At 38.3% G+C, this 15,981-nt stretch overlaps 1 protein-coding gene across 3 annotated transcripts in view; it reads left to right on the forward strand.

Moving 5' to 3' along the window:
• PLEKHA7 (pleckstrin homology domain containing A7) overlaps positions 1-14,212 on the forward strand; it is a 176,303-nt gene extending 162,091 nt beyond the window's left edge. For 2 of the 3 annotated variants that reach the window (XM_074149664.1, XM_074149665.1), the window contains 4 exons: positions 653-805; positions 6,571-6,704; positions 7,506-7,648; positions 10,854-10,962. In XM_074149664.1, the coding sequence (XP_074005765.1) occupies positions 653-805; positions 6,571-6,704; positions 7,506-7,648; positions 10,854-10,951 (528 nt within the window). In that variant the 3' untranslated portion in view covers positions 10,952-10,962. Of the gene's footprint in view, positions 1-652; positions 806-6,570; positions 6,705-7,505; positions 7,649-10,853; positions 10,963-12,666 lie in introns of those variants that run through there. The other variant, XM_074149666.1, reaches the window with a different exon arrangement.
• The last annotated feature ends 1,769 nt before the right edge of the window (positions 14,213-15,981 follow it).

A 15,981-nucleotide genomic window follows, 5' to 3' on the forward strand; every position in this document is an offset into this window, starting at 1 on the left:
TACTATTGCTAAATATTTACCTTGTACAGAGAGAATGTGAAAGGTTGTTTATCTTTGCAGGTAAATACTTTAATTTAGTAAAGATGTAAGAGCTTAGAAGTTACTAAATTATTATTTTTGAATTCAGAACAAGTTAATGCTAGTACATAAAATATTATCAGCTTTAATCACTAGGTATCATTCTAGAAAGATACCTATAAATTTTCAAGGAGCAATTCTCAACCTGGAATATAAATACCCTTTCTATGTAGTGATTCAAAATCACACAGCATGGCCTGGTTAGGATGCCTAGGATGTCTGTCAGTCCATAGACTCACTTGTATTGACATCTGTGCTTCCAAAGATGTTTGTGTGTAGCTAGTTCCATGTTAATCAGCATATGTGAAATTGTGATTAATACATTTGTTAGAATTTAATACTGCTGAACATTTCCTGTAAAATTAAATGATACTCCAAAATCTGTGCATCACAGAGATCAAAGCTCCCAACCATATGTTCCAAGAAATACAGTTGCGTTTTCTTGTCAGTTAAGGAGTTTGCTCTGTGGATTCTTTCAGTGATATAGCATTTGCAGCAGTAGTAATATACATTGCTAAATGATGGATTTGTCAGTATGGTTGAATGCTGTTAATTGTTTTGTATCTATTACCAGTGGAAACGAGAGCAAGAATTTGATTTGCAGTTACTTGAGAGGGCAATTCGTGGAGAAGACAAGGATGAAAATGAATGGTTAAAAGTTCAGCCAGTAGCAGTGACAGAGACAGACCTGGAGCCTCAAGACTATGATTTAGATATCAGCAGAGAGGTAACACTCATCATTTTTTGCCTTCTGTTCTGTGCCCCAAAATATTAACCTTTCTAAGTTTTAGGTACTGAATTCTCATATTTTCTTTCAAAAGTTAGCTGGGAGTTTGAACTGAGTCTTTTGGGTATTGAAAAATTAGGGCCTGGCACTTGGAATCTCTGTAAGGTTTGTATTCTGTTTTAGTGAAGAGAAGAAATTGAAAGGTTTGCTCAACTGTTTGAAACTGTTTGAAAAAGTTTGAGTTTGCTCAAACTGTTTGAAACATCTCAGGCTTTATAGAGGAAAAAGTGATTAAGATAAACAATGCTATATAAACTAGACAAAAGAATATGAGAATCAGAGAATGGTAGGCATTGGAAGGGACCTTCAGAGATCATCTAGTCCAACCCCCTTGGCAGAGCAGGTTCACCTGGAGCAGATTGGACAGGAATGCATCCAGGCAGGTTTTGAGTATCTCCAGAGGAGACTCTACAGCCTCCCTGGGCAGCCTGTTCCAGTGCTCTGTCACCCTCAAAGTAGGAGGTTTTTCCTCATGTTGAGATGGAATTTCCTGTGTTCCAGTTTGTGCCTGTTGCTTCTTGTCCTGTCACTGGGCACCACTGAAAAGAGTCTGACCCCATCCTCTTGACACCCATTCTTTAGATATTTATAAGCATTGATGAGATCCCCTCTCAGTCTTCTCTTCTCCAGCCTAAACAGATCCAGGTGTCTTAGCCTTTCCTCATAAGAGAGATGCTCCAGTACTTTGATCATCTTCATAGACTTCTGCTGGACTCTTTCCAATAGTTCCTTGTCTTTCTTGAACTGGGTGGCCCAGAACTGGACACAGTACTCCAGATGTGGCCTCACCAGGGCAGAGTAGAGGGACAGGATGACCTCTCTCGACCTGCTGGCCACGCTTTTTAATGCACACCAGGATACACTCCTTCTTTAATGCAGCCTTTCTTGGCCACAAGGGCACACTGCTGGCTCATGGTCAACTTCTTGTCCACCAGGACTCTCAGGTCCCTCTCTGCAGAGCTGCTTTCCAGCAGGTCGATGCCTAACCTGTACTGGTGCATGCAGTTATTCCTCCCTAGGTGCAGGACCGTAACACTTGCCCTTGTGGCACTTCCTTAGGTTCCTCTCTGCCCAACTCGCCAGCCTGTCCAGGTCTCACTAAATGGTGGCAGAGCCTTCTGGTGTGTCAGCTGCTCCTCGCAGTTTTGTGTCATCGCAAACTTGCTGAGGTCACACTCTGTCCCCTCATCCAGGTCATTGATGAATATGTTGAATAAGACTGGACCCAGTACTGACTCCTAGGGAACATTAGTTACAGGCCTCCAACTAGCCTCTGCACCACTGATCAGAACCCTCTGAGCCCTGCCATTCAGCCAGTTCTCAAACCACCTCACTGTCCTCTTATCTAACCCACACTTCCTAAGCTTACATTTGAGGATGTTACAGGAGACAGTGGCAAGAGCCTTGCTGAAGGCGAGGTAGAGAATGTCCACTGCTTTCCCCTCATCCACCCAGCCAGTTATTCCATCATAGAAGGCTGTCAGATTCATCAAGTGTGATTTCCCCTTGGTGAATCCTTGCTGACCACTCCCGATAAACTTATTTTCCTCTACATGCTTAGAGTTGACATCCAGAATGAGCTGTTTCATCACCTTTCCAGGGATGGAGATGAGGCTGACCGGCCTGTAGTTTCCTGGGTCCTTCCTTTGAAGACTGGAGTGATATCTTTCCTCCAGTCCTTGGGCAACTTTCCTGTTCTCCATGACCTTTCAAAGATGATGGAGAGTGGCTTTGCACTAACATCTGCTGCTCCCTCAACACTTGTGGGTGCATCCCATCAGGGCCCATGGATTTGTGGGTGTCGAGCTTGCATAAATGACCTCTAACCTGACTGTCCTCAACCAAGGGAAAGTCTTCCTTTCTCCAGACTCTCTCTCTTACCTCCAGGGGCTGGGATTCCTGAGGGTTTGCCTTAGAAGTAATGAAGCAAAGGCGGCATTCGGTAACTCTGCCTTCTCTGCCTCCATCATCAGGCACCCACCTCATTCAGCAGCAGGTCCACATTTTCCCTAGTCTTTCTTTTGCTACTGATGTACTTGAAGAAGCCCTTCTTACTGTCCTTGACATACCTTGCCAGGTTTAAGTCCAAGTGGGCCTTAGCCTTTCTCGTTGCATCCCGGCATACCCTGACAACATTTCTACATTCCGCCCAAGCAGCTCTTCCCTTTTTCTACATTCTGTAGAATTCCTTCTTCCATTTGAGTTTTTCCAGAAGGTCCTTGCTCATCCATGCAGGTTTCCTGCCTTCTTGGCCTGATTTCTTACTCATAGGGATGCACCAATCTTGAGCTTGGAGGAAGTGGTGATTCAATATTAACCAGCTGCCTTGGACCCCCCTGCCTTCTAGAGCCTTAACCCATGGGATTCCTCCAAGTAGGCCTTTGAAGAGGCCAAAGTCAGCTCACCTGAAGTCCAGGGTTGTAATTCTACTTTTTGCCCTGCTTCTTCCACACAGGATCCTGAATTCCACCATCTCATGGTCACCACGGTCTCATGGTAGCCAAGGCTACCTCCAACCTTCACATCCCCAATTAGTCCTTCTTTGTTAGTACAAGGTCCAGCAGCACACCTCTCCTCGTTGGTTCCTCTACCACCTGTGTCAAAAAGTTATCATCAGTGCTCTGCAGAAACTTTCTGGACTTGTGCATGCCTGGCTGCGTTGCCTTTCCAGCAAATATCAGGGTAGTTGAAGTCCCCCATGAGAACCAGGGCCTGTGATCATGAGGCTATTTCCAGCTGTCTGTAGAAGGCCTCATCGACTTCCTCTTCCTGATCCGGTGGTCTGTAGTAAATACCCACAACAGTGTCACCCATATTAGCCTGCCCCTTAATTCTTACCCATAAGCTCTCAACACGTTCTTCATCCACCCCTAGGCAGAGCTTAATACATTGCAGCTGCGCTCTTGCGTACAGAGCAACTCCATCACCTTGCCCGCTGGCCTGCCTTTCCTAAAAGGTACATAGCCATCCATGACAGCATTCCAGTCATGCGAGCTATTCCACTCTGTCTCCATAATTGCAATGAGATCATGGCCATGTGACCACACATGTCTCTAGTTCTTCCTGCTTGTTCTCCATGCTTTGTGCATTGGTGTACAGGCATTTCAGAGAGGTAATTGAGAATGCAGGTTTCCCTGGAGGGGTGCAAGAGGATCCACCATAGTCATACACACGCTTGAGGTGGCTGGCCTTCTGGTCCTCATCTTGGGAGTGAACTAAGGAACATTTGTTGCAGCTCTGGTTGGCCTGGCTTATTCCCCATTTGGATGCGATGACACGACCATTGCCATTTTAGACCCCACCCGCTGAGTCCTTCAGTTTAAAGCCTGCGTCACCAAGTTGGCCATCCTGCTGCCAAAGATTCCCTTGCCTCTTCTAGATAGGCGATTCCCATTCCTCTCTAACAGTTTATATTCATCAAAGAATGTCCCATTGTCATACCACCCTTATGACGACACCAGCCATGTCCCATTGTCATACCACCCTTATGACGGCACCAGCCATGTAGCATCTGTCCATTTCTGTCTGCTCCCTTTCCTCTAACTGGTAAAATGGAGGAAGAGATAACTTGGGCACCATTATTTTTTCACAACATCAAGAGTATTTGAAAATAAGAAACAGCAATGAGGTAAAAGTTAGTTCCCCAGAGCTACTTTACTCTTCATTTTGACTGGCAAAACATGGTAGAGAAGAGGAAGCTGTGCTTTATTCTGGTCAGAACAGAAAACACCTCTCTGTCAGCTTTTCAAATGACCTGGTTGGTGTTCTGGGCACTAGATCTTTTTTAAACTCTAACCGGGTAAAGTATTTGTTTGAAATGCTATTGAGCCATCTTGTGGAAAAGTAAGAATATAGCAAGTGGAAAGATTTCAGTAGGTACTATGCACTGTGTAAGATGCCATGGTAGGTGGAAAATCAGTAAAATTATTAGTGATAATTAGATTAGTAAGCACCTCTACTCTTCTGAAAGCTGTTGACAATGTATTGTTTTATATAGAGAGATTTTCATAAGAGGCCGAATCTGCGTGCCATTATCTGTTAATCTCTATGAATGAATGTATCTTTCAATTAATCTTTGTATATTTTTGGCAGAAAACGCAGTGCTCCTGTAAATTTCAGAAACAGAAAAAATACTTTTGTTGAATTGCCTTTTCTACTTGCACTCTGTTATTAATTTTTTTTTCCAGAAGGCCTGCAGGGCTACATGAATCACTTCATACATCCAAATTAGCGCCTTAGAGTCTAGGATAGGAAACATTTTTGCTTATAGGCATTTCTGTCCTACTTCAGAGTGCAAGTTTGAAGCTCTGAATGTAAAGCTTCTTTCACAAGTTACTGTGGTTGTCCTTTTCCATTTCATGTACCCATCCTCTTCACCTGGTAGGCACTTCTGTACCAGAGGTACTTCTGTGTCTCCTAAAGAAATGTATGCAGTTGTTTCTTTAAGGCCAAATAAATCTGCTATTCACATTACAACTGAGTTTGTTATTTTGGAAGTGGCAGGATGAGCTGATCTAGGTTAGTTATAGTACGAAAATATATTTACTTATTTTTTTTTAAAAAAAAGAATATATATATACATAGCTACAGAGCTCTGGAGATGAGTTCGAATTGAAGGTAAAAAAGTGTAGTGGAAAATGAGGATTTTTCAGAAAGCATTGGCCTTGGATTTACTGAGAAGGAAGTATAAAAATTTGAGGATGTGATTTTAATGTGATTATGAATGCCAATGACTCTATTATATGCTTTGGACCTATGATTGCCTGCAAATTACTGAGCCTAATTACTGAGGGTTACATCAGGCCACTGATGTTTTAACAGAAATCTAAAGAGAAGAAGAAAAAAAATAGTTCCTCTTTACTTATTTTTATTTATTCACACATCCTCTGTGCTTTTCAAGAGCAATCTGTTCTGTATAATAAGCATTGGTTTTCCAAGTCCATTGGTAAACTGAATTTTCATTCGATGATTTAGCTCTTTTATGTGGAGCAAAAATTTCTCCCAAAGAAACTGATCCTAACAAAAACTTGTTGCTAGCTTTTGTGCAATCATATTAAAATTTTCAACCTACAGAATTATGTGTATGCAGCATGCTGTTACAGTGGCACAAAGTTAATGTATTTCTGGGTCAGTCCTTAGACAACTTTTGAACACCTAGGATTTCAGATTTTATAGTCCAAGAATTTCCTAAGATGATTACAAACTGCTGTTTTTCTTTTTTTTTTTTTTTTTTTTCTTCACTGCTCACAAAAATGATACCCTAGATTAAAACTTTAGGTGATATTTCCTTTCAGTTGTAGGAAGTTCTCCCTGGCGTGACGTAAATATTATGACATTAAAATCTCAGGTTGTCCAGTTAGTCTTGTAATGATTGCTTCTTTCTACTCTAACAGCTTTAGGCAATGTCCTACTTCGGGCTCTAAGCGTGAGCTGAAGAAAGGTTCCCTGTTGATCCTGATTTCTGTTGTAATCCTCTTTAATATTTGTTCTATCTATCTTCTAAAGTAAAATGAATCAGAGGGAAAAGACACTGTTAAAAGGGCATCAGCTCATATCCAGAGGGAGTGTTTAGTATCAGGTGCGTGTATTGACTGTGAAAGCCCATGCTTTGTTCTTTTCACTGTGTTCTCCCATTGACGAGAATTTATTTCAATTTTTTTTAAGTCTTTGTTATTAAAAACTCGACGCTTGTTTTCTTTCCACAGTTGTCAAAACCTGAGAAGGTTGCAATTCCAGAACGCTATGTTGAACTGGAGCCAGAAGAGCCTCTTTCTACAGAAGAACTGGCAGCAAGGCAGCGCAAAGCAGAAAAGATAAAGAATATTCTCACTAAATCAAGGTCAGTTTTTTTTTTTTTTTCAAATCTTATATAGGGGCTGATGTTAAACATTGGGAACTAACTTCATACAACAGTCTTACTCCTATTGAATTATCTAAGTGTAACTTGTGGCTTTTAGAAAATGCACACAGAATTTATGTACTATACTTCAAGCTCCTTTTTAAACCAGGGTAGAAGAGATAATGACAAATTTTGTGTATGACCATTTTCTTTTTCAGAGCATCCTAAAATAGTAGTGATTCCTTAGCAAGCAGCTTGTATGTGAGAGTGAGGAGGAAGGAAAGGCACAGATCTGGCCAAAAGCAGAAGAGCCAGTGAGACAGCAAGTTTCAGTTGTCTCCAGGGAACTGGAGTTCTGAAAGAACACTTTTGGCTACTTACAGTTAATGTAGAGTCAACTGAAACATTCAGTTTCAAGAATTTGATTACCTCAAGTATCTGCTGTGTTTTTGGAAAGAGGTTGTGCCTGAGGACCACGAGGTTATACCTTTTCCTCTTGACACTGGCAAATTTTATCAGCAACTTCAAATAAATAGCATTTTGGTAGTGCTTGCATGTAAACAGCACATTTACAGCAAAGGACTTTCAGATGTACTTAAGGCTATGCAGATATTGTGACTGAATGTGTAATGGCTGCATCATTTGTATGCTGCGGTCATTTACATACAATATCTAACACTACTTTAAAGCACTTCAATAAAATACAGAGCTTGATAGATCTGAAAACTGCTGTGCGAATTCAAGCTTGTTCTCATTCTTTATGTTTGTAAATGTTAATGTTGTTTTGCACTTTCCCACTAGTATGCACAATCTACAGCCTACTGTTGCCCAGGACAAACACAACTCGGTTGATTTAGATTCACAGCTGCAAGAGCAGGAGCGCATCATTACCATATCATACGCTTTGGCTTCTGAAGCCTCTCAGAGGAGCAAGGAGGTAGCAGGTAATACTTAGTTATTTACGAAATAACAGCTATTTCTCACCAGCTTCTAAAGTTGTGTGGGGTTGTTGCTGAACTCCTGCCATGAGAGAGTTTAGTCATTCATATTCAAAACAGTGAAAAGTGTGCATAGATAACAAATTTAGAGAGACTGAAGATTTACGTTATTTGGCCTCCAATGGACAGGGTGAAGGGGACACAACAGTATGATCAGTAACTTTAGAGCTTGGAAACTTGCTCTTACTACTAGTACTGAAAAATTAACATTTTCAATGAATTCCCTATAGTTACATTAAATGAGGTATTTCTATATTCATATTTAAAGCATAAATTGATCTGTGACTTAAAAAAATCAAGACAAAGGGTTTTAAAATATTTTTTTAAACAGAAAGATTCCCTGGTTTGGTGATTGACATTAGAGTACAATCATCACAGCTTGAGCTGTATGACAACAGGCTGAAAAAGACATTGTAAAATGGATATTGGCATGTTTCTGTCTGGTGACCAAGATTAGAGGTCAGAGCAAGACAGCTGTGCATATGAATTCTGCTTGATGCCTGGAAATTAATAGATCCTTTCCTTACTGAAAGTGATAATTTCACTCTTGATTGCTTTATAGTTGAAATAAGTAAGAAATGTCAAGAGATTTGTATCACACTAATACATGCAGCAGCTATTCTAGCAAGTATCTGACTGGCCATTTATAACTGGCACAGTTCACTGTTCCAGTGGAGAATGGAAATAATGGAAGCTTCAACTATGATGGAGAAAAAATAAGCATATTTCTCATCTGAAGTTGTCAGTTTAAACTTACGACACTTGCCACGGAAGCCCTTAAGACCTTGCCATTAGACACAGATTATTCCAATATCCAGGTGCCTAACATGCATCTACAGTAACTGACTGTTGATTGAATGTGGCTGTATACTCACGGATGCAGTGGCAGCTAAACCTGGGGGAATGTGATTTTGAGGGTTGGAATACATTTTCAGGATACAAATCTTGAGATTTGGAGAGGTTCTGTAGGTAATTTAACGGACTGGACGGGCTAAGGAGGAGGCTAGACATTATAAAAAAACAAACACACCTCAGAATTGTAAAATCTTGGGAGCATTTCAGGAACAACCTTCTTCACCTTCAGGCATCTGTGCATCAAAACGGCTCCTCCACAGGCGGTCTGGTCCCAGTTCTAGTAACCGGGTCCTTGTAATAGGGACTTGCACACTTTGGTTATAGAGAGCAACTTTGTGTCTCAGGAGGTATGAACCAATATAGCATTTTGCCACATGAGTTCTAGCTTCTCCTGGGAGAATTTAGCACCAAAGCTAAGATCAACCACGATGAACACAGCTCATACTTGAAATTACTCCTCTGTGTCAGTACAACAAGAGCAAAGTGCCTGCCATACTAAACAGTCTTCATGTGGCCAGTTAACTTCTGGGTGTGCATGAAGTTGCAGTAACTGTACAGTACTGAAATACATTTGATCTTTTTATGTTGTATAGTGAATGTAGTAGCACTGTTTTCATTACTACAGATTTTTGGTTTATTTTTTATTTTTTTAGTGTAATTATATGTGTGATCACCACGTATTCTTAGATATATGTAACCACAGAAATCTTCTTAATTCTTTAAATTCTTTAGTTTTCCCCAAAGAGGGAATTAAAATACATATCAACACTGAAACATATAAATGCTGCTTGAAAAAAATTTGCAGTCAGTTGTCAGGTGATTTTTAATTTAATTCTCTTTGTGAAGTATAGCATCTAGCTATAGTGTCTTTCAGATACTTGAAAATACCTGATGTAGTAAAGTCCTTGATTCTTTAAGGAAGCACAAACATTTATGTCCATGCGGTTTTCCTTGCCACACTTGTATCTCAAATACTCACTTCTTGTAACGTGTCTTGCTTTGATTTGAATTATTACTTACTTCTTTAAAAACAAACACCTTTCAAGGAATTCTAAAAGAAGCCAGAGTGTTTTGGGTTTTGATAGAAAATATACAAACCATAAAAAAGTGTTCAGGTTTTTTAGTTACGGCCTATTTTCTGATGATCTAAAGTGATTAAGAAGAAAAGCATTTGATGCTTTGCACAGCCATTTGTACATTCTCATTTACTCTAATTTTACAGATTTCTTCACATTCTTATTTTTGTAATTTGATCTCTTCTTTTTTTTTTTCGGTCATTTGCTCCTTGCTGGTGATGCAGACCATATCTAAAAATCCAAAACTAAGTATCGAGATTTTTTACAAAGATTTGCTTATGAAAAAGATCGTGAAGCTTAACTTGTCCCATTTTTTCAGTGGGAAGCAGTTATGTTAAGGTGCTATGATAATATAAACCTTTTAAAATAGATTGTACGTTTATCTAATTCTTGTAAAGCAGCATTTTAGAGTTCCTCTGTTCCTAGTAAGAAATCAGCCTTTTAAATAGAAATCATGCCAAGAATCTGGAAGACTAAAATCAAATGCAGGAGTATCAAGAAGTCATTTCATAAATTGTGTGGTTTGGAGTTCAGTCTACCTTTGACCCTCCAAAATGTGAAAGCAGAATTCGCAGAATTTTAAGACTGAGTTTCAATCTCTTTAGGTTTATGATTATTGTCTTCTAATACTATACCATTATTCTGTTTTATAAACAGGGATAGTTTTAATCATTGTATTCATTAACCTGAAGTTTCAAGCTGAGCTCTGAAAATATATTTACTGTATCATGCACTGTACTAAGCAAAATGTTATATGCATATGTAAATTTTTTGCATGTTTTTTCTATGTATTATTTTTGCTTCTGGTCATTGGTATATAAAAAAAGCAATGTTGAAAACCTGTACAACCTCAGTGAAATCTTGAAATAAAATTAGCAAATATAGGTGCTATTCCAGAACTGCAGTTTTAAAAGCAGGGCTGGATTAGGTTATATCAGTGTTGTGTGCCTTAAAAAGTTTCAGTGAAACTTCATCTTAAGATAGATTGTCCATATTCTCATCAAAATGGGAATGTTTATTTGCATAACTTAGGCAACTAATAGAAAAAAGCAGCAGGTAGAAATGTTGTTTAAATTGTGTTCCATATAACTAAAGTAGTGTAACACCTCATTGCATTACTAATCAGGTTTCCTATTCATGTGGTAGAAAATTAAGGTCACTCCGTTTATAATATGAATGTTTGATTGTGCAGCCTAATTCCTGTATGTGATCCCTTCTAGCTCAGCAGTTGACCTATCCATCTAAAGCACCCTCACCTTCTGTACCACAGACACCTCACTCCCCCTTAAGCAATGGATTTCACTACACATTTGTTTAAACACCTTAAAAGTAAGAACTAACTGCTCTCGGCATGTCTGATTTGCCTTTGCTGTGGCTTGCTGAATTTTAACATTTTTACTAAACCTAAATTAGATCCAAATGAACGCATGCATCTATTTTTCAGAAACCTTTTATTCTTGTAAATACTTCTTCTAATGAGCTAACATGTGGGCTAATGAAGTCTTCAAATAACTGTTGTTGCTCTATAGATAAGATACTTCCATAATCTTACTGTGGTGAAGGAGACTGTACTCTCAGTAGTGTGGGGCCAGATTTTCAGCAGCGGCTTGTACTCCGGTGGCTAGTGTTGTGTACTCCTGTGGCTACCATAGGGGGGTGTAGGTATTTTTGCCTGAACATGGCATACACAGTTGCTGCTCAAGAGAATCCAAAGTGCGAAGTTGTATAAGCAGGGGGCTCGCCTGTGGGCTGGTATCTTACACATGAACTAACATCGGAGTCTTAATTAGGGTGAGCTGAAAATTTGGCCCTTTATAACTAATTCTACAATATTGTGTTTGACACTTCCGTGCCTTTGATGTGCTTTTCATTGAAATATGTTAACAGAAGACTTGATTTTTGTCTCCAATCAGGTTATTTTGCCATTTCAAGTATTAAAATTGTGATAATTTCATTGTCCATATAAAGAAATGTGTTTCGTCTCTTCCCAGTAGTATTTTCAGAGTTTTCTCTATCTGAAATAGGAAAACCTGTAAATATTATGATACTTGACCACTAAGTGTGCCTCTAGTTAAGATACTGTCCATGCTTCCATAGTTTACTTTGAAATTATTCTCACCTTTCTGATTTCCTTTGGCCTAATTTTATTGCCAGATGTTGGACAAAAAGATAAAACATAGATGAAGTAGTAAAGAGAGTTGATGAAGTGAATAACTCAAGTAGCATTAATCTTTAGATGCCTTTGTTTTCATTGTCACTAATCTGAGTCAAATATCTGAGGAAAAAAAAATAAATCCAAATAAAAATGAGCACATATCAAAAAGGCCCAAATGGGCAGTGACCTGCCTTCTACAAGACGTGAAAAATGACAAATTTACATCAGAAGAGGTGTGTAGGCATTAGGAGCCTCTATAGTGCTTAATGGAAATAGCCATTTGCTTTTATGATTCAGTTTATCTTTGAGAACCAGATTCTACTGTCTTTCCTGTGTCTGAATAATATTTGACTCTACTATTATATCCAGGGATATGCTAGTTGATTATCATTATCACATGAGATCTTTACATACGAATAGGGTACCCTTGAGTGGCCTCAAGAACCCAGAAAAATAACCATACCATCCCAGGGTATTAGACTTGAGCGAGGGACTTGGACCAGGTGACCTTCAGAGGTCCCTTTGTACCTCAACCATTCTGTGATTCCAGACTGACTTAAAAACTTGTGTATCACGTCTGTATAAATACATACATACATATGTGTATAGCTATATATTTACACACACACACACACATATATATATAAGCTCCTATGTTTTCTTCAGGAAAATTATCAAGAAAATAATTGCAATAGCCAGCAACACGCAGAGTTTGAGCATCAGTGGCATCATTGTTTGCTTAATGTGTCTATATGAATTTTTTGTTCTGTCAAACTGCAGAAGGCCTTAATAAAAAAATGTTTCCTGAAAGTGCTTACTGCTTGGTATTAGTGTACTCACAGTAATACTTAACCATGTTTTATTTTACTTCATGCTAGCCAAGGCAGTAAGTGAACACTGACATAAGACTCAAAGCAAATCCCACCTAATGATGCCGTGTGGAAGGAAGAGGAGATTCATTCCCAGCTTTCTGTGAAGATAATCATCGGCTGATGACGTGTTCTTCTGGAAATACATTCAGAGAATAATAGGGGGATTTTCTATGAAAATGAAGAGAATTGCAAATCATTTTATTTTGACTTCAGTTTAGTTCAGACTTTTTATATGAATAAATGGCACTTTTAATAAACTCTGTAAAATACTGACAATGTATTTTTAGGACAATGTATTTTAGAACTTTTTTAAATCAAGGGCTCAATTCATTTTAAGAGAAACTTCTTGCATAGATGTTAAAAGATGCTGTTACTTCCCCCTCAGGCTCAGATGCGCAATGTAAAGTATCATGAAAAAAATGTAAATTTGAACAAAGCTGAAGCACATTAATAGGGTATGGGTAGAGTTAACGCAAGTGGGACGTTTGCTGAAAGAGTGTTTTGGATTGGGTATGTTTGTAGAGTTAATCACCCACCCTTTTGCCCATTAAACACTACATTGCAAGGAACTTTTAGCTTGAATTTCTAAATATCAGTAACTACCGTAGACCTGAAATTGTCTACGAAAGCCATAACGAAAGCCAGTTTTAACTCTCATTTCCTTTTTTGATCCCATATGATTAACTTGCTGGTATTGATATACAGTATGCTAGGTTGCTCTTGACAGTAGTGCTGTCCCCTCAGTAACAAACAGCTAACAAATTATATTTTTTTTTGAAAGCTAAAAGAAGAAAACTTTTAAGTAAAATATGTGAACTAAGCAATAAAAAATACAATAGGATATGTCATTTTACTAGTAAATATGTATTTTTCTTTTGATTTTTTCAGTAAATATTACAATATGATGTATTGACTAGTATTTATCCTAGAAACAGCAAGACTAATGTAATGTGGCACCTGCTGATTTCGTATGTATGTTCACCTGGTGCTTAACTTTGCCAAACTTTGAAATTCAGTGTTTTACTTATGTATAGGGCAAAGGGTGAGGTAGTTACATAAGGAGAAAATAAGATTAAATGAATTGCTGCAACTACTTTACTTGAAAAAAAAACCCTGTTGTATGCATTGAATGCAAGACATGCAAAAATTTCCCGTTGTGGAGTTACTAGTTGAGTACAGCTCTGGATGAGAAATGTCTGAGAAATACTTCTGCAGTATTTTGTGAAACCGCTAAGTTTTTCATTTGCTGTATTCAAGTAATAGCTACAAAACCCTTGAAATTGACCTTCAAGTTTCAGACTTTAAGACAAATCATATTAACACTATACTCAGAAATATTCTTAAAAGTATATATTTAGCTAATGCAATCTATTTTACCTCAATACTGCCAGTATCAACTTCAAAACCTTTTGCCAAAATAATGATTTATTTTTGCCTTTATAAAAAGTTTTGAAAGCATAAATGAATATTTTGCAAGAAAGCATTAATTTAAATAAAATGTAACAGTTTGGAAAATTGTATATGTACAGATTAAAATATTAACATAACTGCCTCCTGTTGCCTCTGTCCTGTCTACTCTCTTGTCAGTGTCCATGTGGTTGAAAACCTGGAGTCAGTTGTGCTGTTACCGTCTTTTGCTCTTCTTTGGTTCAAATCCCATTGAAGTTCTACAGTTTTGCACTTACTTTATTAGGATTTGGTTCAGGTTCCATCACCAAGCTTCATTTTTATTTTCTTTCTTTTTTATTTTTTTTTCAGAAATGTTTCTTAGCATTTGATTAAATCTGCCTTTACTCTTGAATAGAAAGATTTTTCAGGGCTGTCCCTTAAACACGACTACAATATTGTCCTTTCTGTCTTGTAGATATATATGTTTGTCTGACAGTCTTAGCCCTTTAGTTTCTGGTGAAATAAAGTATCAAAAGTAATTTCAATCTCAAAACGAACAAACAAGAAACCTGGAGACATCAGATAGTAACATGTGCACTGTATGTGAATGGGGTGTTGACCCAAGAGAGTGTTTGTGGGCAACTGGCAAAGCAGATTTCAGTAGCAGCTTAACAAGCAGTGATTTACGCTGTAACAGTTTCCTCAAATGACATCAGTTTGATGGAGACCAGTGGAAATGTTTAATTCTTCTGAAACTTAATCTCTAGAACAAAATGTAAAGAAGCAGTCAGAAGTATTTCTGTGGCTTTGTGTTGACTCGAAAAACTTAAGAGCGAATATTTGAGAACGCAAGTACTTGACCCTCAGGTGCAGAAACTCAGAGCTGAGCTGCTTAGGACACGCGCGTCCTGTTTCTCAGGCACGCAAAGAAGCCTTTGACCACATGTTTTGTGGTTGAGTGAAACCGGCGCTCTTTCTCCAGAGGCTTTGTTACGCAGGAGGGAAGAGTATGTGGCCGTAAATGACTGGGGAAGAGCACAACCTGTGGGATCCTGGACTGCAGCAGCCGTTGACTCCAAATTCCCTCTGCTGCCCTAGCAATGAAGGGAAAGGCGTGCAGGTGCTTTAGCTCTGCAGGTTGTGGGAGGTGTTAATTTTCTTTCCTTTGATCACATGTGCAAAATTTGCTCATTCAAGCTTGCGTGAACGAGAAGGATTTTGCCCTAAATAGTTACACCATTAACGTTTTTAACAGAACTGGTCTTTCTGAAGATTTTGGTCTGTGTCTATAGTTAAATCTCATAATTGTGAAAAAAAAAAAAATTCAAGATAACTTTTCTTCCAAAACTTTTTATTAAATATGTGAAATGCTGTTTTCCAGTGACCCACCTTTTTTGTAGGGATGGGTATATTTTTTAAATTACTAGAACTAATTTTCATATGCATATAGTGTTTGGTTTGGGTCAGTTTTCTTTTTCAGTTCTGTTTCTTTTAATCAAAATCCTGTTTTGTAGGTGTTACGTGCTACTGTAATATTAATACTAGAAATAAATAATGTGTACTTGCAGATCAGTATAATTTTGGTCAGAAAGTGGCTTTTTTTTTCTCTGCTTATTAAGCAGCTTAAGTGTTTGGGAGTAATTATAATTAAACAGAAATTCATTAGAAAGCAGTATTAGTTCTTCTTTTGAAGGTGCTGTTTTCTAATTAGTGTCTTGTAATGTTATACCAAGCAAAAATTATGTACCCTGCCTTCCACTATGCATCTGTTTTCAGTTTCTTCAACTAAAGGTATTAAAGTTTTATTGCACCGCTGAATTTATAAACCTACAGCCTGATACTCGGAAGTAGCACTGCTTTCACCTTTTTGAACTTCCGTAACATCCCCTACTTCCCCCTTTTCTTTTTCACTACTGTTATTTTGAGTTTGTC

The sequence above is a fragment of the Numenius arquata genome, chromosome 6 (assembly GCF_964106895.1).
Source record: "Numenius arquata chromosome 6, bNumArq3.hap1.1, whole genome shotgun sequence".
In the NCBI taxonomy this organism is placed as follows: domain Eukaryota; kingdom Metazoa; phylum Chordata; class Aves; order Charadriiformes; family Scolopacidae; genus Numenius; species Numenius arquata.